Source organism: Gymnodraco acuticeps, unplaced genomic scaffold (genome assembly GCF_902827175.1).
Source record: "Gymnodraco acuticeps unplaced genomic scaffold, fGymAcu1.1, whole genome shotgun sequence".
Lineage (NCBI taxonomy): Eukaryota > Metazoa > Chordata > Actinopteri > Perciformes > Bathydraconidae > Gymnodraco > Gymnodraco acuticeps.
Window position 1 is genome coordinate 566008 of NW_022992160.1, and position 24393 is coordinate 590400.

Consider the following 24393-nt stretch of genomic DNA (forward strand, 5'->3'; position numbering starts at 1 on the left):
CTCGGTTTGGTTAGGCCTTATTAGGCCCGGCTCACTTTAATGCTGCGCTTCCATTACAGTTTAGGAACTGGGGTAGTTACTATAGTAACGCAGTGTAGGCGGAGCCGTGACGTCATCTTCAATGAGCGCCCCAAAAAACAACACAGCCATTAGCTCTTAGCACTCAGAGCTCACAGCTCCTCATATCTGTTCAGAAACTTGACAAAAGTTAAACAAGTACAAACCACAGACTGTCTGTGTCATGGTGAATACAGTCGCTGGTTTATTTATGTCTGTATAGGCCGTTGTTGTGAGTGTGGTCGGTCGGAGCATATATAACGTTAGCTTAGCCAAGCTTCATTTAGAAAACACGCATTTTAAAAGGGTTTTTCGCCTGCCGTCTGTAGACTTGTCAAAGCATTAATTCATGGTTTTTACTAACCGGTATCAGTATGTTGTTACTTCGGCATCATTTTGAAACGTGTATTACAATTAAATCACGGTCAAATATGTTCATCTTGTTGTAGTTGTAGCCCCCTTGCCAGCGATTCTCTCTCTAGTTTAGCATACTCAGCCCGACTCAGCCTGGTTGTTCCTGGCCCTAGAACCACGATTTAGTCGGGCCAGAAAAAAGGTGAAAAAGTAGCCCCGGGCCAAAATTAGGCCAAGTGGAAACGCAACCAAAAACGGGCCCCGCACGGCTCGGCAAGCTTAAAGCGAGCTACCCACTGCAGTGGAAACGCGCCATAATACACTTATGTGAACTATGTTGATATAGTACATTTGATTAAAGTCAACGTTTCAATATGTTCAATGCATTACATTCCTTTGTTCTGAAAACATTTTTTTAAATTGGTAGCTTGTACGATTAATGCCAAATGGGGAAGTCTTATTTGAGTAATGTGTTGGAAAACCTTCAAATAGATTCAAATAAGCATACGCATTACAGTGGCAGTGCAGAGGAGGCAGTCTGTTAGTGATGTATCTGATCCCTCTCATCTGGGTTGGATTAGTTCTGCTTTTTCTGCTGAAAGAAATTCCTCCGTCTTCTTTTTTGTTCTCCCTTCTCAAATATTATATTTATATATATTTGGTACAATCTCCATAACAGCATGATCTAAATCTTTCAGATGTTTTTTCATCCTCTCTGAATACCATATCCTGATGGCATCAGCTGATTTTGTGCAAGGCACACATTTCTCACTGTGGTTTGTGAGGTTTCACTTCCTGTGGGCTAATCCTTGCTCATCATCCCTCTGTGTATAAAACTCATGTGATCATGTGATCATAGCTAACAACGCAGAGTCTCAGAACCAGAGGTGGGAAATGAAGTACAAATACTTTGTTAATACGACCTCCTAACCTATCAAGCTCTCCTCTCCTCTTTCTCTGCTTCGATCTCTCAGGCAAAAAGCACTTTCTTTCAAGATAAGATCCAATCTTCCTATTCCAATCCTAAAAAACTATTTTCCATCTTCTCCACCCTCTTGGACCCTCCAAAAGCTCCTCCCCCCTCCTCACTTCTGTCAAGCGACTTTGTTACCCACTTTGAAAAAAAGGTTAATGATATTCGCTCTTCTTTTTCTGACTCACCTTTACTCACCGCTGGGTCACCAGACCTTCCTTCCACCAACACACTAACCTCCTTTTCCCCTCTCTCTCCAAGTGAGGTTCTTACCCTCATTACCTCTGCCCGCCCCTACCACCTGTCCTCTGGACCCTATCCCTTCAAACCTCCTTCAGACTATCGCTCCTGATATTCTACCGTTTCTCACCCATTTCATCAACACTTCTCTAACTTCTGGTCACTTTCCAAACAGTCTCAAGGAGGCAAGAGTAAACCCTCTCCTAAAGAAACCCACTCTCAACCCGTCTGATGTTATAAACTACAGGCCTGTCTCTCTCCTCCCGTTCCTGTCTAAATCACTTGAACGCGCTGTCTTTAAACAACTCTCCTGTTATCTCAATCAGAACAACCTTCTAGATCCGCACCAGTCTGGTTTCAAGGCAGGTCACTCCACAGAAAACTGCTCTCATTGCTGTCACGGAGGAACTGCACACTGCCAAAACTGCATCCCTCTCCTCTGTCATCATCCTGTTGGACCTGTCTGCTGCATTCGACACGGTGAATCATCAGATCCTCCTTCGCACTCTCCAAAAACTTGGAGTTTCAGGCTCTGCACTTTCCCTCCTTACCTCATACCTGAAAGACCGTACCTACAGGGTGACTTGGAGAGGGTCTGAGTCCGACCCTTGTCAATTAACTACGGGGGTCCCTCAGGGCTCTGTTCTTGGTCCCCTCCTCTTCTCCTTGTACACAAACTCGCTCGGATCAGTCATTAGCCCGCATGGTTTTTCTTACCACTGCTACGCTGACGACACCCAATTAATTCTGTCCTTTCCCCGCTCAGAGACCCAGGTCGTTGCACGCATCTCTGCTTGTCTAGCTGACATCTCTCAGTGGATGTCTGCTCACCACCTCAAGCTCAACCTTGACAAGACTGAGCTGCTCTTCCTCCCGGGAAAAGATTGTCCAACTCTTGACCTGACAATCAACATCGGCACCTCAGTTGTTTCCCCGACTCAGACTGCAAGGAATCTGGGTGTGACCCTAGATAACAACCTGTCCTTCACTGCAAACATCGCTGCTACAACCCGCTGCTGCAGATACACGCTTTACAACATCAGGAAGATACGTCCCCAGCTGACTCAGAAAGCGACTCAGGTTCTGGTCCAGGCTCTCGTCATCTCACGCCTAGACTACTGCAACTCCCTCCTGGCTGGTCTACCTGCATGTGCCATCCGACCTCTGCAGCTCATCCAGAATGCAGCGGCTCGTCTGGTTTTCAACCTTCCTAAATTCTCCCACACCACTCCGCTCCTCCGCTCCCTTCACTGGCTTCCGGTAACTGCTAGAATCCACTTCAAGACACTGGTACTTGCTTACCGTGCTGCGAATGGATCTGGCCCTTCCTACATCCAGGACATGGTTAAACCGTACACCCCAGCGCGTGCACTACGCTCTGCATCAGCCAAACGACTCGTTGCGCCCTCGCTGCGAGGGGGACCCAAGTTCCCATCGGCGAAAACACGTGGGTTTGCTATCCTGGCTCCAAGATGGTGGAATGAGCTCCCCATTGACATCAGGACGGCAGATAGCTTGCACATCTTCCGGCGCAAACTGAAAACTCATCTCTTTCGACTCCACTTCGAGCGTTAGAACGATTAACGAAGCACTTTTATACTAATAAAGGACTGGATTACCTAAAGCCAGTTGAGTAGCACTTGAAATGTTTAGCTCTATGAAACCTGATGTACTTATATGATTCTGTTTTCTTCAAGGTTGTGTCTTCCTGGTCGAATGTACTTATTGTAAGTCGCTTTGGACAAAAGCGTCAGCTAAATGCAATGTAATGTAATGTAATGTAATACTTAAACCGATTTTTCTCCACTATTTATTTTTCTGACAACTTATTACTTGTACTCCTTATTACTACTGCTTAACGAAATACTACTGTACTTTCTACCTCTTACATTTTCAAAACAGGCTTGTTACTTTAGTTTTAATCTGCATTTGGTGGCATGATCATTATTATTTAGTCATTGCGCACCTATTTCAAACGGTGCCAGTAGCCTACGAAGCTATTTCAACAGAGCTAGGCAGAAGCATCAAGAAAAAGGGCTAATGTTGGGGAAGAGGAAGATGCAGGACTGAAACGTTGACTTGAATTAAATGTATTATGTCAACAAATTAGACATAACTGTATTAGGTTAGTAGAAAAAAACAATATTACTTTTAATAAAAAATAATACGTTCAACTTAATACTATTGCTTTGAACTAACTTCAGAGAGAGACAGGTGAAGTTAGTGATATCGACTCGACTGAGAACAGAGACATCCTAATAACCCACGGCCATATATGAGGGAGGTGTTCTATAAAACAGCTGGTAGTTATGGCTACTTTTTACTTAAGTACATTGACTTCAGTCAAAAAGTGTAGTCATTGCCCTCTCTACTCAGAACTAATGATTCATGCAGCAGTCAGAAAAGCCCCAGAAAGCCGCCTGCGTTAAAGCCAGCTTGAAGTTTATATAGCTGAGGGTGGAATTCCTTCCTCCTTTTATCAGGTCTGCACATGTCCCAGAATGAATGTGAGCACAGTCTCAGTCAGGTGTGTGTGTCTCTGCAGGAGCAGGGCATGAAGGCTCCGTCTGACGTGTCCCAGCAGTGGGGCTCCTACTTCGTGGACTCACAAGGCAGCGGAGGGGGGGGCGAGGAGAGCCAGAAACTGACCTGGTGCTGCCACTGCATCCACAAATACAGCACCATGGCCATCCCCAGTGTGGAGCACATAGCAGGTATGTGGCTCCAGACACATTCCAGACATGTTGGATGGAGAAAGAGAGCCTATCATAATACCTGTAATCATTATAATAAACTTCAACAAAGTGATGCAAAGTCCAATACAACTTCAAAAGTGACGACAGAAAATGTGTTTAAGAGCCCAGAATTAAAACACTGCCATTTGAATCCAGTTATATGACATGTTAACAACTACAAAAGGACACTTAGTAGGAGACAATCAACTTAAATATATATTATATAATAAAAGTGAACATGGACTTGGTGAAGCATATCTTCTCATGGAAAATCAGGAATCAACTTGTGGCTCTTCCTGTACTTTCAGACGGATTTCATTAAATAAAGGATCCTTTCACTACACGGATGTCCCTCAGCTTATAAATAGTGTGACAAAAACAAACTCTTATGTTATGTTCTTCAACCGAGCAATCAATACGGTTGCAAAAATGTCAGATGCAATTCCTTCTGCGGGCCGTTCTGTAGAGCGACAGAGGCAACGTGGCTGGAATGACTCATCACTACTCAGGATTAAAGAAATCAATGACTAACACAATTCAGAACAACTACATGTTCGTCTGCTCGTGTGTGCATGTGTTGGTGGAACCCACAGCAGATGTGATTTATATAAGCAGATGTATTCAAAAAAGCTGAACAACACATTTGTCCTGTAGGCCAGTACTGCACTGGGTAAAGTACAACGTGGTGCTCTTAAAGGATAGGGTTTAGTAAGAATTATAAAACAAATATCATATCATAAGATACATTCCTTTTCTATTTTAGAGTGGAAAATTCTTCCCTTACATGAATGTGAAATATCTGCAGAGGTTATTTATCGTTATTTGTGATGTTTAGTGCCATGTCTTTTTGGAGGCAAGAGGTCAAACGTCCTCTGGAGTGGACTCTTTTTTTCAAGCTGTTTTCAGAACCAGAATTGCTTTGAGTCCCGCAGCGAGGACATGTACAGTGTTACAGCAAAAGGTGGCACAGCAGGTAAAAAAAGGGATGGAATAATAAAGAATAATCTAAGTTAAAAATAGAAGCACACATGAATCAGAATACCTTTATTCCTCCCAGAGAGGAGATGTACATTGTTGCAGCAAGTTAAGAGCCAAAGATAGCTTAATATTTAAGAAGCATGCATACAAATATTAAAGATAAAAGTAGAATTACACAATTTACAAAATACACATCCAGCACCATAACAGTTGTGAGGTAGCGACCAGGTGATAGTATTAAAGGTGGAAGTATATTACTTAAATTGCTAGTATATATTAGTAATATAATCAAAATGAAGACATAAGTTTACATCCATGGCCAAAAATGAGGAGCAGCATTTGACAGTGACATAGGTAACATATCAGCAGTGGTGCATTCAAATGCAGGTGGTCTGCATGGATAACCTGCTGTTGACTTTCCTGTATGACTTTCCTCTTCCAGATCTCCCTCTGGATTACAAGTTCCCCAGGTTTTCTCCGAACAAGCCCTGCACCACGGGCTACTACCCCCGGCCCCCGGATTCTTTGCTGAAGAGGTGCGAGAGTCTGTCATAAAAAAAGAAAAGAGGGAAAAAGTAAAAAAAAAAGTAAAAGTCCTCCCTTGCCCCTCGCCTCAGGAGAGGAATGTCAGTTCCCCACCTGACCCCCGCCATCTGTGGAGCACAGGAAGCACCCCCCCCCCCCCATTCAGAGAAACCATGTGAATGTAAGCCACAGTATCTCTGTAATAACGACGCCGACATTTCACCGTGGTTTTGTGGTCTAGTGTTTGTGGAAATACGACAATTAAAGTGTGTCTGCATTCAGTAGTAATAGGAAGTGTAGTGTTTATTGTTTTATGTGTGAGGGCATTATTATTTCCAATGGTAGATTGTTTTAAAATCTGAATTCTATAAACTTTTCCATAATAAAGTGAACATTTGACCGTCTCTTTATCAGTGAAGTGATTACCTCAAAGCGTTACCTTCGTCAGCTGTACCCAGACTGTCACTGTGTTTGTCCCTAAAATTCCTTCGGAGTCATTGTGTCAGTATTTCTGTTGATGTGAAGTACTTTTTAAAACTAGTTTCACTGTATGAATTTTGGTAACACAACCTTAGGTTTATGGTCTGCTGTTTCCCTGTGTGAGTCTCGTGGAAGGTGTTAATATTCAGGTCATTGTTGCTGAACAACTGGCACAATGCTGCTCTGTGTGTTGGCTGTTTCTAAAACACAACTTTGGGAACCTTTTCAAAATAATAATCATAATAATGGATGATAAAGACTATGCTAGATGTTCTCTGTATTCTTTTTGGTGCAACAGTGACATGTGCTATTTGAGTGATTGTGTAAGATGTTGACTACTTGTGCTTCATTCATATGCAGTACTACATGGAGATATACTTACCGACGTCTGAATGGTTGTTTGGTCGGTGTGCATAGATAAGTTGTGCCATAATATTGAACAGAAGAATGTGGAGGTTTGCTTGTTTCTTTAGATCACAATTGGTTTCACATTTGCCTCTGTGCTCTGGGAAATGTTTAGCCTAGCTTAGCACTGGACCACTGTTAGCCTCAGTCAGGAAAATACAACTTGCAACAAATACAATGAAATGTTAGCTTGTCAAAAAACAAACATGCGAGAACTCCAAGAGTCAGTTGGGTTTATTTGACTGAGTCAGGGGTGTGGGCAGATAAAGGGTTATCACTGGGTTCATAGTAACTGAGAACTACACAGGAACTCAGGTGTTCAACAGCAGGCTGGTTTGCAAAGGGGCCGGCCAGTGACCTATTTCCTCTTGTTAGTTTCAGAGAGATCACAACTAGAGTGGCCAGGTGCCGGCAGGTCACATGTGGGACAAAGAGTGTGTGTTTGTGCTGGACAATAAGGGAGATGTTACTGCGATGCTAAGAGCTAGTATAGATTTGAATATAATGTCCATCTAACCCTTAAACATTACAATTTCTATTGAAACTATTAATATTATATTGTAATATTAATTACACCGCTTTACTATAGGTTGATTTGTTTGAACAAAATATGCAAGTAAATGTATGATGGCGGGTGCTGCAGTGTGTACATTTGTTATTTCCGCTGCTGTTACCTTCTCTGTTTGGTAATCATCGTTTGGTTTTTCTGGTGCTGTGAGTTTCGCATGTAGTTAAAATCGTATTCACCTCCATGCGCGACTGGAAAAAAACCTCCAACTTACTGTGGGAATCGCCCTTCACAGGCTTCACTCATTGGTAAATACATATTTTGTTGCTTGATTGACATCTGACTCAGCTGATGGTGATAGTTCTCTTGGTTTCTAACAGCCATTGGATAAAAGCCACGTTTCTGAGCGACTGTCAATCTAATGCTGGACATAATCTCAATTTGTCTCTTGGTCAACCTTTTTTAAATGTATTTCATTAACAATACAACATGTAAATAAAACCAGTTTAGATTTTTCTTAGAGGTTTCGATGGAGCCTGACTGGCTTCTTGGCTAGCTGCTAGCTTGTTTGCTATACATGTTCTTTTAGCCTTTGTGCTAAGCTCGGCTAAACATCCCAACCCTATGATGAACACACAGAGGTGATGCTGCATTCAATTCCTTATCTGGCTCTGAGGAGGTCACCAAACAAGATAATTTCCCAAAGGTCCTTTTTACATGGCCATTCTCTCACAAACTAGGAAGAAGCAGCACACAGCTTCAGTGTGTGTGAGGCCGGTCGTCCAGAGTGAGTATTACTTTGCTGAGTGTGCAAATGTTTTGTGCATACAGCTGTGGTGATTGTACCTTTATTTCCTCACCTGAACAGGAACATTTGACATGCACATTTGCCTTATGTTGGAGTCATTTGTGGTCTTAAGTTCTTGGAAAACACAGGGAAAGTTACATTCTGTGTTCAAGTGTTGAAGTACTGTCAATGAAATAAAATGTTCAACAATTTTCTTACATAGAGTTCTCTTTGAGTTTTCTTTGCAAACAAAGACAGTGTTCTGTATTCACACACAGTACACATTCATTATTATACATCTGAGTAACACAGGTTTAAAGAGGAACACATGAAGCCAAGTATTACTATATCCATGAGCCAGTTTACTTATGATGGTGATTTATTTCTGTAAATGGGAAGAAGCAAACAAGGACTTTTTTTGCACCATGTTCCCTATAGTCACAGGCTAATGCTTAAATTCTGTGCAGGAAATCCCCTCAGTGTATTGGATTGAGAAATGGGTGCTTTTATTTCTTGTTGAATGCTGGACATTTACTTGTAATTAAGTATTTTATCATTAATGTATTGGTACTTTGACTCAAGTAAAGAATGTGAATACTTCACACACTTACTGTAGCCAGAGGTGGGAGAAGTATTCAGATCTTGTACTTAAGTAAAAGTAGTACGAGAGTGTAGGCATACTGTTACAATTAAAAGTCCTGCATTCAAAATGTTCCTCAAGTAAAAGTAGAAAAGTATTCTCATCAAAATATAGTGGAAATAGCGACAGTAAAAGTAGTCGTTGTGCAGATTGGTCCATTTCAGAATAATATATATGATATGTTTTATAATGATTGATCATGAAAGTGTTCTCAAAGCTGGTAAAGGTGCAGCTAGTTTGAATGACTTTGTATACTGCAGGGTAGCTTGTGGATTTACTCCAGGTGGAACTAAAGTCTGATTTAACACTTGATTAGATTTCACATCATTCATCCAGATCTGTAAAGTAACTAAAGGGATTAAATACATGTAGTGGAGTGAAAGTACACCATGTACCTCTGAATTGTAGTGGGGTAGAAGTACAAAGTAAAATGTAAATACTCAAGTACCTCAATATTGCACTTAAATCAAATCAAATCAAGTTTTATTTATATAGCACATTTATAAACGATTTTTGGTCGAGCCAAAGTGCTGTACATATAATAAAAATAGCCTACAGTAGAGACACTTTACAGCAAATACAACAGCACAAATTGTTCAGAATATCAGTATGAGAAAAACGACACCCTCTATCCTTAGACCCTCACATCGTACAAGGAAAAACTTAAAACGTAAGTAGTAACTAGTAGTAGTAGTCAAGTACTTGAGTAAATGTACTTAGTTACTTTACACCAGGGGTGCCATACGGCCCGGGGGCCAATCGTGGCTCGCGGACCATTTTGAATCGGCCCTCAGCAAATTCAAAGAGTATAATGGAATATGGCCCAAAAATGAATCTTGTGCTTGTCTTATATTGTACTTCTCAAATATAAATGTAAACATATATTACACAGTAGTATTCATGTGTTAATAAGACCACTTCAATTAAAGTTGGATACATTTTCTAACATATCTTAGTTGATAAGAAAAAAGCCCAATGACTTATTTACATAACAAGCTTGAAATACATCTTTCCTATTTCTCCTCTATAATCAATCTGAGGCCTCTGTTTTCAGGATGAGTTCAGGGCCGGCCCTAGACATTTTGGTGCCCTAGGCGAGATTAGGATTTGGTGCCCCCCTCCCGCCCCTCTAAGCAATACACAATAGAATATATAAAGAATAAATGAAAAATCTCTACAAAAGACCAATACACTACACAAACTGAAACGTATTGACATGTTGGTTATATACATAAAGAAGGTTTCAAATGTATTCATTATTGTATGAACATGTTTTAATTGGCGGGTGGACGTCACATCCTCTAGGGGGGTCCGGGGGTATGCCCCCCTGAAAGTTTTGTTTTAACATTATAAAGTAAAATGCTTCAATCAGGTGCACTTTGAGCAGAATGACTAGAGACTAGATCTAGGGGGTACAACTCTAAAACACCCATATGAAAAAGATTGGTTTACATTGTAATAATTAAATAAGTATGTGAACATAACCAATAACCTACCATAGCCAATAACAAATACATGTAACATATTTTATTTTTGTTGTTCATTCATATCTTATTTTACCCAGTTAACATTTATTTATTCATGCATATTTTTTAATATCTCCAGTTTTAAACGATATTAGATTCCCAGTCGATCGCGAGATGTGTCTAAAAATAGAACAACAATATTCTGTTTTATCGTTAAATTAATGTCCTGTAACATAATCTTCCTGTGCCAGAATAATGCACTTGATCGCATCAAAGCTTTGTGATTGGCCGGCGTGACCCCATGTGTGGCTGGCCGGCGTGGCTGGTGAGCAGTGGGCAGTGTGCACTAGTTCGCTAACGTTGTTCGTGTCAACAGGAGTGACAGTCCGCACACACACAAGACCGCAATTATGGCAGAAGCAAAACATATATAATTCTCACTCCGAGTGGGAGGATGATTATTTTTGTATCTATTCCAATTCAAAGTCCATCTGTCTCATCTGCAATGCGAGCGTGGCTTTATCGAAGAAGGGTAATTTAGGAGCGGCATTTCAAAACAGTGCACAAACGCTACGAGACGGAATTCCCTCCTAATTCTGCCCTACGCTCCCAAAAGGGGAGGGGCCTGAAATGACAGCTAAATGCACAGCAGTCCATTTTCACCAGGCCCAACAACAAGAGCAAGGCTGCTACCATAGGCATAGCATCTTAACGTGTCAGTCACGTTCTTGCGTAACACATGAAGTCTTTCAAAGACGGCAAAGTTGTGAAAGAAGCATTCATGGAGGCTGCCGATGAGCTTTTTGGGGACTGTAAAAATAACAGTAGCATTTCAACAGGTTTTTGATATAATAAAAACTCAAGTTAGATACCGTTATTAATCTGCTGTAAGTTTTAGTTTGTTTGAACTTATTCATTATAATTATTGTACAAAACTTAAATTGATTATAGTCTATTATCAATTCAGGTTAAGAAACTAGTGTTGCTTGCATCCTATTTTAAAAAGGCATTTATTTTTATACTCTACTAAAATGCAACAAAAAAAGGATTTGATTCTATTAATTTTGTCTTATTTATTGCACTTTGGCAGCAGATTCCTGTGTAGCTTCAGATCTGAGTTGTCTTATTAGGAAGCCTCATTTATACTTTTGTAGCAACACTATTTTTATATAATGGCAAAGAAAGGGTTCAGAGTCTTTTCTTTTTTCCCTGTGTCATATGTGGCAGCACTGTTCAATGCTTCTTGAAAACATTGCCCACTGTAGTGACGTGTGAATAAACTCCAACTCTGTATCAACAACACTGTTGTGTAACTTCAGTTAAATACTTGTATGTGTGTAGATTAGAAAGAGGTAAGATAAAGGATCTGCAGTATTTTATGAAGTATTAATCGTACAAAGGTCAGTTTTATACAAGTAGAAGTGTGTATTTACCTGGTAGTAGGCTGTCAGTAATGGCTACGCCTCTCTATTTGGACTGGTAGATCTCGGCAGACTGGCAACTTTAAAAGTAGCTCTCGGTTCAAAAAAGGTTGGGCACCCCTGGACTATAGTATACATTGGAATGATTTCAAACCTGTTTTTATTTATCCTAATAATTATAAAGGTGTGCCTTTATAAATTGTGATCAAACCGTTTGAGACCCACTGAGATAACTTAGACTAAAGCGAACTATCTAAACACTCAGTCCTTTACCTCGATGCATGCGCGCTCTCTCTCTCTTGCTCTTTTCTGTATGTGGCCCTCGGTTTGGACACCCCTGATTTACACCATTCAGCTCTGAAGCTCTGCTCACACCTCTTCATGTTACCTTTTAGCTTAGCACAGTGAGGGGGGGGGGGGGGGCTGCTTCATTAAGCCTTTCCCTCTCTCTCTCTCTTTTTCTCTCTCACTCTCTCTTTCTGTCTCTCCACCTCTCCCCCCCCCCCCCCCCAGCGGCCCCTCCTCACGCACTAGCAGGACTCTCCCTCCGCTCTCTGTTTTCTCTCCCTCCCCTCTCTAACTTTGTTTCGTCCCTAAAACAAACTTCATCTCATCGTACTGATCTTCTCCAGAAGCTCCGCCGTGTTCCGGGCAGACATGGTCGCGGTGAGGCCGGGCTCCGGGTTCCTGAGCACCGCCTGTGACAGGTAAGCTTAGCGGGCTTTCCGTCACTTTTTTCGGACTCGACGCGAACAAGGCTCCCTGTGTGCAGAGCGGAGGATTACTGAGCTGTCTGCGGTTAAATTCACTTCACTGTTTCACTCCACCACCCGCAGTCATATGAAGTAATCTTTAACTACTCTTTATAATGTATCTGACAAACCGGATGAAGGGAGAGTGTGCATAAAGTGTGTAAAAGGTGAAGCAGGGTCTCAGTGCCATGAAGGCATCCTCTCCGTGGAGGAGGAGGCTTTCTGTGGGAACAATCCTAACAATACCAGAGGTGGAAGAGGTATTCACATTCTTAACTTGAGTAAAAGTAACAGTACCAGAGTTTAGGATTGGTATATTAATAATAAAAGTCCTGCATTCAATGTGTTACTCAAGTAAAAGTAGAAAGTATTAGCATCAAAATATAGTTAAAGTACCAAAGTAAAAGTAGTCATTGTGCAGATTGGTCCATTTCAGAAAGAAGCACTCATTACAGCAATATTGCTGCCACTTAATTTATTGTGAACCCACTGGTGGTTTTAGTTACTTCAATATAATGTTGCATGGTTTCAGATACTGAATAATCATATTTAGTACTACATTTGCTTCCAAAATGTAGTGGAGTAGAAGTATACAGTAATATAAAATGAAAATACTTGGATAAAGTACAAGTACCTCAAATGTGTACTTAAGTACAGTACTTGAGTAAATGTACTTAGTTACTTTCCTCCACTTTATAAAGTAATCTTCAGCTACTTTTTGTAAATGTATGTGACAGACTGGGTGAAGGGAGAGTCAGCATAGAGTGAAGGTGAAGCAGGGTCTCTATGTCGGTGACAGTTCATACATTAATCTGTCATAATTGAATTGCTCTGCATTTTTACGAGTGGTGGTGGAAAGGCCTGAGGCAGGGACTCATCGTGAGTCTCACCATGTCCTTAAGATACGTAGACAGTAGCCAACATCACAGCCGAATCAGAACTCAGTCCAATAACACGAGCGAACGCAGCACACATTGAGTACTATTATGTAATAATAATATTAATAATAATAATAATTCACTAAGAGTGATGTCTCACTTCCTGTACCATCTGGGTATGTTTGTTTTTACAATGAAACATCAGACTGATGTACTTGTACTTTAATGTGATTGATTGTATGCAAAACATTTTTTAATTAATTCTGAACCAAGAAAGGTATGATTATTTAATACCTGACACATTCCCATACTCTTTTAATACTTCTACAATGAGGTTTGACACTCTTCCCTATAAAAAGCCTTCTTCATCACGTCTTTAGTACTGTAGTCCTTGCATTGTGGGGGAACATGTTCAGCTTCATTTGAAAAGGAACATCAATTTAGGGCTGCAACTAAGATGAATTATATTATCCACTTCTACTCTTGATGCTATATAATACACACTTAGAGTATATGCTACAGTAGTTAAGAAAATAATCGTTAAATAAGGACCTACGATTTAGTGTAAAACAAAGCATGTTAGTGTGAGATGGATAAGATTCAGACTGACAGGCTTTCTCAGTAAAAATAGATCCTCCTGACACAGGCGCAGCTTTAGGGTGATCAATGAGTCCAGAGCTGTCCACCATCCTCATGTTCCCCACAGAGGCATGTAGAGGTCAAATGTCAAAAATGGACTTCAGGAGCCAGAGTTTCATGTACCAAACCTGAGCATGCTCTGTTTATCAAACACAGCTCAGCGTTACAGTGGACCTCAGTCTAGACGCTGTTGAAATCACTACCAAAGGGTTTCCAGCAGGCCTTACCCAACACCTCCACTCGGGTCATGGAATGTTCTCTCAGGCTCAGAGCAGAGGCGCTGTGTGTGTGTGTGTAGTGTGTGTGTGTGTGTGTGTGTGTGTGTGTGTGTGTGTGTGTGTGTGTGTGTGTGTGTGTGTGTGTGTGTGAGCACCATCCTGCATCTGCAGTGAAGAAACTGAAACGTTGACTTCAATGAAATGTATTATGTCAACAGATTTCACATAAGTGTATTAGGGTTAGTTGAAAGTAATACAGTGAGTTGAACCTAATCTTTTTTTATCTAAACTTAATATTGTTGCTTTCAACTAACCTAACACTCAGTTACTCAGAAATGTAGCTGTATTATGAAACGGCCAGCGTCTGACAGAAACACCATGGAATACATCTTAGGAAGTGACTGTGAAGTAACACAGAGAGCAAGGGGGGGGGGGGGGGGGGCACACTCAGATCCGGATGCTCCATGGATTCAGTGAGTGAGGATCTGATGGCAGAAGGGTATTCATATATTTTGAGGGTGTACAAAGAAATTAGAATTTGCATGAAACAAAAGCTAACAGCCACAACGCCTCGTACATTATGGGACAGTAGTTGCTAACAGTGCTTTGAATAGAGGTCCACTTACTATGGAAAGTCTGCATCATCAGGCCGCAGCTGTATCTCATTATTCATGGAATGCAGGGCTTTAGTAAGAAAAGGCTGTGCAGAATATGGGCTGGCTTTCTCAAATCCTTCTCCCCCCCACTCTCCCCTCTCAGCTGAGCTCCTTCGGCGATGCCACAGTCCCCTCTGAGACGATGAGAACACACACCCGCGGGGCCCCCACAGTCTTCTTCATAAGTCTGCTGTGGCCCCTGCTCGCCGTGCTGGACGTGGGGGCGGCGGCGGAAGTGGACCCCAGCGAAGGAATCCCCTTCATGGGGGGGAACTACAATGGTCACCCCATGCTGTACTTCAACCGGGGGGAGGTGGAGGAGCTGCAGTACGCGGCGGGGGGGACTCACAGCGACATGGCGAGGAGGATCCGTGAGGCGGGGGAGACCATGCTGGAGCGCCCGGAGCTGTACCTGCCCCCCTGGAGCCCCGCCGAGTTCAGCGCCCGCTGGAACGAGCTGTACGGGAACAACCTGGGGGTGCTGTCCATGTTCTGCCTGCTCTACCCCCACCGGGCGGGGGCCCTCGACCTCGCCAAGGACTACATGGAGAGGATGGCGGCTCAGCCTAGTTGGTAGATTTTTTGTCTTTTTATCATCATCTCTTGTACTTCAGATTCGAGGCCTTTTGCAAACATATGTATACATCTGACCCCCCCCCCCCCCTTAGTTGACTTATACTAATTAATGATATATTATGTCAACAGATTTCACATAACTGTATTAGGTTAATTGAAAGCAATACTATTTGGTTCAAGTAAAACACATTAGGTTCAACTTAATATCATTGCTTTCAACTAACCTAATACAGTTATGTGAAATTTGATGACATAATACATTTAATTGAAGTCAACGTTTCAATGTTTTCAGACTTCTAGATGGTTCCTGCCCCCCCCCCCCCCCCCCCCATTTGTGGTTTTTAATGCTCGACCCTCCCCCTCAGAGGCTTTCTCTTCATCTCTTGTGTTCTCATGTTCCTCTGTGGGCAGAGCTCTGGTAAAGATGCATTGTGGTCTGATAAGTCTGTGCTTCAGGAAATATGTTTAGCAGCTGTTTGCTGAACATGAAATGTTCAGATGTGAGCTGAATAGCGCTCTGCAGGGCCGCCTGACACTGAGCTCAGGTCCAGGCGACGCCTCTAACTGTTTAAAATATATGGGAAACCTGCTGCTCAGATCCCTTTCTCAAAATGTCAAAGCATATCTAGATATTTATAGAGGCATTAAGCCAGTATAAGACTCATTCATTTAAAAGAAAATAAGCAAAGACCGGACCTTTGTTCAAACTGGCCCCTCTGATTCGTGGTTCCCAGTTTCTCCCTCCTGATGATGAGGAGTAACGGCACGTAGTAGCTGGTGTGATTGAAAATGAGCCCCCTAAGCATGGTGTTATCTGTTGAGTGGGAGCGTTGAATAGGGCTTCCCATACATCCTCTGCTGTCCTGCTGGTGTTAGCATAGACTCTATAGTTCCTACTGACATTGAACTAACCACAGACACCCGTCTGCTTCATGGAATCACACAGCGCTCTGCTACAGTTGACGGAGGGCTGCCTACAATTCACATAGGCTTCAGGAAAATGGAAAAAGGAAAATTCTAGAATGGATAATTTCTTTGACTTAATTCAGTATTTAAAATAAGAACATTTATTGACACATGTGCCATATGATATAATGTTTAATAGTCTCTGGCGGTTAGACCCCGATCAGCCGTTAGTATATAGACTCCCGGGTCTGGACACTGGTGGTGATGTGGATTGGGTTAATGGATTGATGAGGAGGTGTGATGAAGAGGAGGTGTGATGAAGAGGAGGTGTGATGAGGTCTTTGGATCAGCTCTCCTGGGCTCTGGATATGATGACAGGGGGTGGATGGGGGGGAGGCGGGCGGCAGGAGAACCATTCTAAAGTTTGACTGCAACACGATGATTGGCTGCTGTGGTGAAATGTAATTGGTTAAAAGAGGACGCCCATGATGAGCTGGGGGATGCAGCTGAGGAGAGAATGAAGGTATGCAGAGAGGAGCCACTGAGCTGTGGTCTCACGTCTGCAGAGCACTGAGAGTTCTCTCCTCTTTCATTCTGGTCCCTGAGCCTCTGAAGGCTCTGTGGTTCCATGACCTTCAATTATCACTCCCACAACTTCAGGAACCGTGTTCTGATGGGGAACTTCTACTTAGTGGCATACTGGTGCATGCTCCTTTCTACACACTGTGCACACATACAGAAGTGAGCTTTGCTTTGTCATCATTTTAGAACTGACACCATTACTAATATAGAAGTCACCCAGTTAGTGTTCCTTTGCATAAGCAGACAGGAAGTGGATTTTGATAGCCCTCAGCTGAAACTGCCACTCTTTATTACTGCTTTATTTACACACACTTTAGAAGTACATAGTCTGTGGGTTTTAAATATACAGAATATGATCAAAAAGGATACTGTATGGTGGATGGATATACAGGGAAACTGAAACTGGACATAATTCACAAATGGTGTCCCAACTTGTGCTTCTGACGTACATAAAGAGGAAATCATAAACTAATTGATGTTACAATAAACATCTAATGAACAGCTTTGAAAGAAAGCGTGAGGGAACAGAGGCTGACGGGATCCTTTGAAACACAGCAGTTTGTTTCATCACTACATCTGAAGTGAGCAGAATGCTTCCAGAACACCTTCACTCACTCTTTAACACTTTGCTGCTCCTCTAAACTCCAGAAGTCAGCGTTCTTAGACCCCGCCGCCTGTAAGCCTCTTTATTGGAACCAAAGTGTGCAGCACTTGTGGTAAAATGCCACTAAGCATCTTTATTTTTGCTTTCAAGGTGGAAAGATGTTTTACAGCTGTGGTAAGGATCATTAAAAGGCTTTTTAATGAAATGCCTCGTTGCTCATGATAAGCATTTTCCAGAAGTGCATTTAAAGAGCGAACATTTCACACCTGATTACCCTCGATGTTAGTTTCCGATGCCTGGCCTTGAGCCTGCTGTTGGTTTGTTTTGCAGGTTGGTGAAAGACGCCCCCTGGGACGAGGTTCCTTTGGCGCACTCTTTGGTGGGGTTCGCCACTGCCTACGACTTCCTGTACGAGTTCCTGAACAAGGGCCAGCAGGAGCGCTTCCTGCAGGTGATCGGCAACGCGTCGCGCCTCATGTACGAGAAGTCGTACGTCCGCGGGTGGGGCTTCCAGTACCTGCACAACCACCAGCCCACCAACTGTGTGGCGCTGCTCACAGGGAGCCTGGTCTACATGACCCAAGGTCAGTGTCTGCCATCATATGTTGCTGTTTCCGGCAGGGTGAAGACACGAGGCAGAGATATTCAGATTCCCTTAACGCCAGGGGTGGAAAGGTTGCTTAAAAAATGTCATCCGTTACAATAACTAATGTGATGTGATGTCATCTAATTACCCCACTATTAAAGTGGTAATTACAAATGATCCTGATTACTTACTGTTACTTTTGGATGTCAAATATTTAAATAAAGACAATAGAAAATAAATATCAATAGGATTGCTTTAACTTATTGTATTCTGAGAACAGAAAAGAGAAGAAAGCACAATGTAACATTAGAAAAGAAGAAACCAAGATCTTCTGAATCAGTGATTTTTAAATGCAGGCAGTACGCCTAACTATTCCAAGTGTTTGACTCCAATACTGAATGTGATGATGATGAAGTAAAAAAGCAAGCAATGTTCCATCCACTACTTTACTAACTCATATTGTAGGAGCCCTTTTGTGTTGTTGGCATGTCCGCTGACATGTATTCAGTGACTTCAGGAGCCTGCTTAACGCCTTTAACCCGAACCGGTCTCTGATATGATGGGAGCAGATGCTCTACATGGAGCTTTAGTGTTAGGAAGCTGCCTCCCTCAGCATTAAGGAGCCGCAACTCAACGGAAGGGATCTCATGAGTCTGCTTTGTACTCTCAGGTTCTCACATGGTGTAAAGCAGAGCATCTAACTCAGTTCAGTTCAGGGGCCACATACAGCCAAATCACAGTGGGCCTAACCAGCCAACTCGCAGTGGGCCTAACCAGCCAAATCACAGTGGGCCTAACCAGCCAAATCACAGTGGGCCTAACCAGCCAACTCACAGTGGGCCTAACCAGCCAACTCACAGTGGGCCTAACCAGCCAACTCACAGTGGGCCTAACCAGCCAACTCACAGTGGGCCTAACCAGCCAAACCACAGTGGGCCTAACCAGCCAACTCACAGTGGGCCTAACCAGCCAACTCACAGTGGGCCTAACCAGCCAACTCACAGTGGGCCTAACCAGCCAAACCACAGTGGGCCTAACCAGCCAACTCACAGTGGGCCTAACCAGCCAACTCACAGTGGGCCTAACCAGCCAACTCACAGTGGGCCTAACCAGCCAAACCACAGTGGGCCTAACCAGCCAAATCACAGTGGGCCTAACCAGCCAAATCACAGTGGGCCTAACCAGCCAAATCACAGTGGGCCTAACCAGCCAAATCACAGTGGGCCTAACCAGCCAAATCACAGCACAACAACCTATAAATATCCACAACTCCAAATTGTTCCCTTTGTTTTATTGGAAAAAGAACATTCTGAAAATGTTCACATTTAATGAACTATCTATAAAGTATATATTCATAACCATACACAGAATAGGTGCAAGTTGAACAAGTGTATGCCTCAGTTTATCCTTTACACGTGTGCATTACATCTCACAGACAGTGTATATCTACAAAAGCACACAATGTCTTCTCTGTCATCCCACGGGCCATATGTTTGACAACCCTCTGCTATTTAGTGTTTGTATTATCTTATTAATAACGTGTGCATATTTGTCTCAGTTTATCTGCTGTTGTAATCACTTACATTTCCCCGCTGCGCGACAGATAAAGGATTTCTGATAGTTTGATATAGGCTGAGAGGAAACACATATTCACATCTACCGTACATCCAGGATGCTGATTCCAAACCCTTCTTAGGGACTGTGTTGGCAGATAGAGCGGCTGGATCGGAGCACAGCAGGGAGTCTGGCAGAGAGCCAGCGCGTTGGCCCCGCAGCTCTCTGGGTTTCACAGTTAGGGCAGTAGGGCTGCAACCAACCAAGTTTCATTAAGTGATTGCACTCCTTTCACCGTGTTTGTTCAAATGTTTGCTTCCGTTTTGCAGATGTGTTACTAGATGAAAAAAGTCAACGTAGCTTTTTATCAAGCTTATCGGCAGATTATGCAATGGTTGTTATACTCAGTGACAGAGTGCCATTTGGTCTTCACACTCAAAACACACACACACATATAAAAACATAGTGTTTCATATAAATATCATGTTCTTCATCTGCTTGGTGAGGATTGCCAGTTTGCTTTGAGAGGGTGAGTACAGTCCGCCTGAGGGTCATTGCAGCTCTTAATCCTTTGGGATTGTTCTCAGGATGAGTTTCTACACAAACTAAAGTACAATTTTAAGATACTTGTACTTTACTTGAGTATTTCCATTTGATGTTACTTTGTACTTCTACTCCACTACAGTTCAGAGGTACATGGTGTACTTTGACTCCACTACATGTATGTAATCCCTTTAGTTACTTCACAGATGTGGATGAATGATGTGAAATCTAATCAAGTGTTGAATCAGACTTTAGTTCCACCTGGAGTAAATCCACCAGCTACCCTGCAGTATACAAAGTCATTCAAACTAGCTGCACCTTTACCAGCTTTGAGAACACTTTCATGATCAATCATTATAAAACATATCATATATATTATTCTGAGATGGACCAATCTGCACGACTACTTTTACTGAGTACATTTTGAATGCAGGACTTTTACTTGAAACAGAATAGTCCTACACAAAGTACTTCTACTTTTACTTCCTTTAGTACTTATGAGTACTTTTCCACTCTGGCCTTGGTACACCCCAGTCCTAAATGACCGCCGGCAGAGTTTTATTTGAGGCTTTTCCTTAGGGTAACAACAGAACACTCAGGAGTCATAGTCTGACCTCTTTTTGCTTCATTCCATTTTTTTGTGGAGCGCAGGAAAAGGTGAGTGTGCTCCAGTGTGACCTGAGGAGGGGGGGGGGGGGCACAGCCACTGCTCTGTTTATAACTGCCTTCATTTGGTAACAGTGTTCTTCACAGCATGTGACGGTGATAATGTCATGGAAGCAGGGCTGAGAAAAGCTTTTTGAAAGGCTGCTGACACATGGTGTACTAGCATTAAAGCAAACATGAAGCTACTCCTCTCTCTCACGGTAACACTGCAGAAGCCTCACTGCATTCCTTCAGAGGATATGTATCATTCATTTCCTGTGCCAAGGGATGACATTACGTCCAAATATTATTCTGGCTGTGAATAAATGGACCGGTTCCAACAAGCACGACCAGAGAATAAGAACAAACATGCTCTCTTCTTCTTCATTGCTTATCTGACACCAGCCTTAAGCCCATTGCTGTTTGGACTAGTTATTATTATTTCATTATGTGGGGCCTAAAATATCACACGTTGAACAATGTATGTGCCACTCACTCAAACAGAAGTGTGCACTGACAGACTGTGGCTTAGATCAGCGTATAAAGAACATTCCAGACACAGGTGTTTGCTTGTTGCTGCCTTCAAGCTCAATATTTAACTGGACCCCACTCCCCTTTCCCATGCTGCCCCCCCACAGCCAGGTGGGACAGTCCATGCTGTGGGCTCGGGGCATATTAGGAACGAGCTGGGCGTAAAAGTGAACATAGCAAATGTATCATTAGATTTGGGGTAAGACTACATCTGAATAATAAAATGTATCATATATCTTCAGACAGTGATACATATAGCAGTGCTATTAGTTTAGCTACATTTGCTTTAGTCCTATTGTGAACCCAGGCTCTCAGCAGCAGAACCTCCCCTCGGCCACTGATTACGCAAGCTAGCCACATTATTAGAGTGTGGGAAAACAGAGTGAATGAGTTACTGTACTCTTGCGCGAGACGTTAGTCTGCTTTAGTTTTCATTTTCATTACGTGATGTGATGATTCTCGTTTTTTATTCTTCTTTTTCCGTTGAAGTCTTTATTATTCCAGTAATAGCTGTGGTGTCATTGTGTGGTCAGCACTGTCAGCATTACTTGGAATGTTTCTGTTTCCGATCTTGTTGTTTCAATTCATCGTACCTCCCTTTCTTTGATCAGTCACTAGGCTTGTTTGAGACGAGCTGCAGCTCGCCTTGAAAGTAGACGAGAATAGTCTTTTGCAGCCAGGGGAGGTCTCAAAAAGCTCGCCTGAAGTCGGACAGCTCGGAGTCGGCTTGACTCGGTTTGCATTTATAAAGAATGCACAAATGTGTTTAATCGTTAATGTCAGATATGTACTAAGTAAACATTTGTTCCTGCTCAAGATTAGATTCAACTTTATTGTTATTGCACATATTACAGGTACTGAGACAACGACATGCAGTTTAGCTTCTAACCAGGAGTGCAACAAGCAGTAAAGTGAAAAGTAATGTACACAATCTACAGAATAAAATATAGAATGAATTGAATGATGAATAAACAGTGAGGGGTATGAATACACTAGATATACACAGCAGCCTGTGAGCAGTATGAACAGTGTGTATGAATATGCTAAGATATATGAAAACGGTAAGCAGTGCAAGTATAGTATAACATATATAGATATTAATTTCATTATGATAAACATTGTGGAACAATGATGAAAAATGTGAATGGAAGTGGCGACGTAAAACTGACACAAAACAACAACAAACTTTTGCCGAGCCAATTGGAGAGTTTCATCAGCAGCACGGGGTATAAACCTCCAATGAGCGCTCAGCTCGAGATACCAGCGAGTCGTTTCCCATCAAGCATTTCGCTTCCGCAGCCCGTGGAGAGCAACTGCGCCGCCTCGCCGCGCCTCGCTCTCAAGGCTGCGGGCGTCTTTGTCCCGCGAGATTTCAACGTCTCATGCAGTCGAGCCTCCAGAGCAAGGTTGCGGTTGAATAGTCCATTTAGCTTAGGAACCTTCCTAACGGAGTGAAATGACCCGGAAGTCCCTCAGTGGCAGCCATGATAAATGCCGTTCGAATTCTCTAGATGAAAGGAAAGGAGGTTTCAAACTTCCTTTATAACCTCCTTTAGCTTAGGAACCACTGGACCTCCCTTTACGAAAGGAGAGGAGAACATGCTGCCCCACAATGCATTGCAGCCGCAGCATTTGCCGTCACACAACAGTCGGCCGTTCACGGAAACAACCGATTATGACGGAGAAATTATATCATGAAAGTTACGGTGCTTATTAAGCATTTTAAAACGTATGTGGTAAGTTGCCAAAGTGCTTTGTTTTGAACGTTCATCAGTATTATAATCAAAAAGAGAAATATGAACGTTAGTTTTGACTGAAATGATCAAATAAAGTCAACATTTCACAGTCTTTACTGAGCTGTGTGGGGTTTGTTCAACTTTTAAAAGATGTTTGAATGGTGATATACACAGTGATAGATGTTAAGGACTAACGTTTATAATAAATACATCTGTATTGATTTTAAGATCTTTTCATACAATCATACGTATTGGGATCATTTGTATTAATGTGGACCGGAGGGAGAGGGTGACGAGCATAAGTTTCACTTTCCTTTTTTATTTTAATTCCAACTTTGGTCATGAAGAATATGTTTCTCTGTTGTCCACGTTCATAAAGCATAAAGCAACAGCATCAGAGCACGGTGCAGAGTCTCTAGATGAGTTTACAGTAGTCCCTCGTTCTTATTAAACATCCATGTTGTAGTCCGCTGTAAAGAAAACTGTAGTTTCCATAGTTTCCCCACAGCAGCAGACGCACAAAATGACGTCCGCTGGCGCATCATAAACACGTCGGATAGCGCAGTCTCTTCTCCTAAGTCCTTTTGAATTCTCCTATCCACTATTCCTTAACCCCGTGACACAGGAGTCAAGGGATAGACGATAGGGATAGACGATAGGAGCTGATGTTTTTACTATTCGACCGCAACCCAAGTCAGACAAAATTACTAACCATCTTGCAACGCACTAGCAAGTCAGTGGTCGCAATTGCGCAAGTCTGCGTCGGTCTCTCTCGCTCATCTCAAACGAGCCTATAAAGAGGTGAAGTCCCTCCCTTTCCGGTGGACCTCATGGGACCTTATTTCAGAACAAATATGTATTGAAGTCAATGGCGAGAGAAAACTGATCTTTCGATCCCATTTGAATTGTGCCATGAATTACACATATGATGTTTGTCAATCTTAAAAAAATATTTCCATGTAAAGAAAGTCACAGTTTCTCGTAAAACTGTTGAAATATAAGACTATGAAAAATACGCAACTAGAAAGACTACAAATCCAGAGTGATGTCATAACTGATGTCATAATTGTTTTCCTCCACTAAATATAAGAGATAGCTAATATAACTTTAACAAGATGCCTGTGTGCTTAATACCAGGTTGTTATCATACCAGCAATGGGTCTTGCTCGTTCATTCGCTTCCCGTCTGATGAAAGGACCAGGGTTGCAGTCGAATAGTCCAAAAATCAGCTCCTAACGTCTAACCCTCACAGGGGCCGTTTCTCAATCTCGAGAATACTGGCTTCCAAGCCAATATTTCAAGGATGCTACGTCATCGAGTGCCGCCGAAGGACTGTTCCAATCTCCAGCATACTTGGAATTCCACCGAGGCCACGTCCTTGGTTTGGGGGAAATTTCGAGGCTGCACATGGGTAGACT

General features: G+C 42.4%; 2 protein-coding genes across 3 annotated transcripts in view; both read left to right on the forward strand.

The window, feature by feature from the left end:
* The window catches only part of nt5dc1 (5'-nucleotidase domain containing 1), a 113259-nt gene extending 104997 nt beyond the window's left edge, over nt 1-8262 (forward strand). The window contains exons 11-12 of one of the 2 annotated variants that reach the window (XM_034204535.1): nt 4170-4338; nt 5780-8262. In XM_034204535.1, coding sequence (XP_034060426.1) covers nt 4170-4338; nt 5780-5892 — 282 coding nt within the window. In that variant the 3' untranslated portion in view covers nt 5893-8262. The remainder of the gene's footprint in view (nt 1-4169; nt 4339-5779) is intronic. The other variant, XM_034204536.1, reaches the window with a different exon arrangement.
* A 6572-nt stretch (nt 8263-14834) lies between these two features.
* dse (dermatan sulfate epimerase) overlaps nt 14835-24393 on the forward strand; it is a 25733-nt gene continuing 16174 nt past the window's right edge. The window contains 2 exon segments of the mRNA XM_034204545.1: nt 14835-15285; nt 17711-17964. Of these exon segments, the coding sequence (XP_034060436.1) occupies nt 14855-15285; nt 17711-17964 (685 nt within the window). The 5' untranslated portion in view covers nt 14835-14854.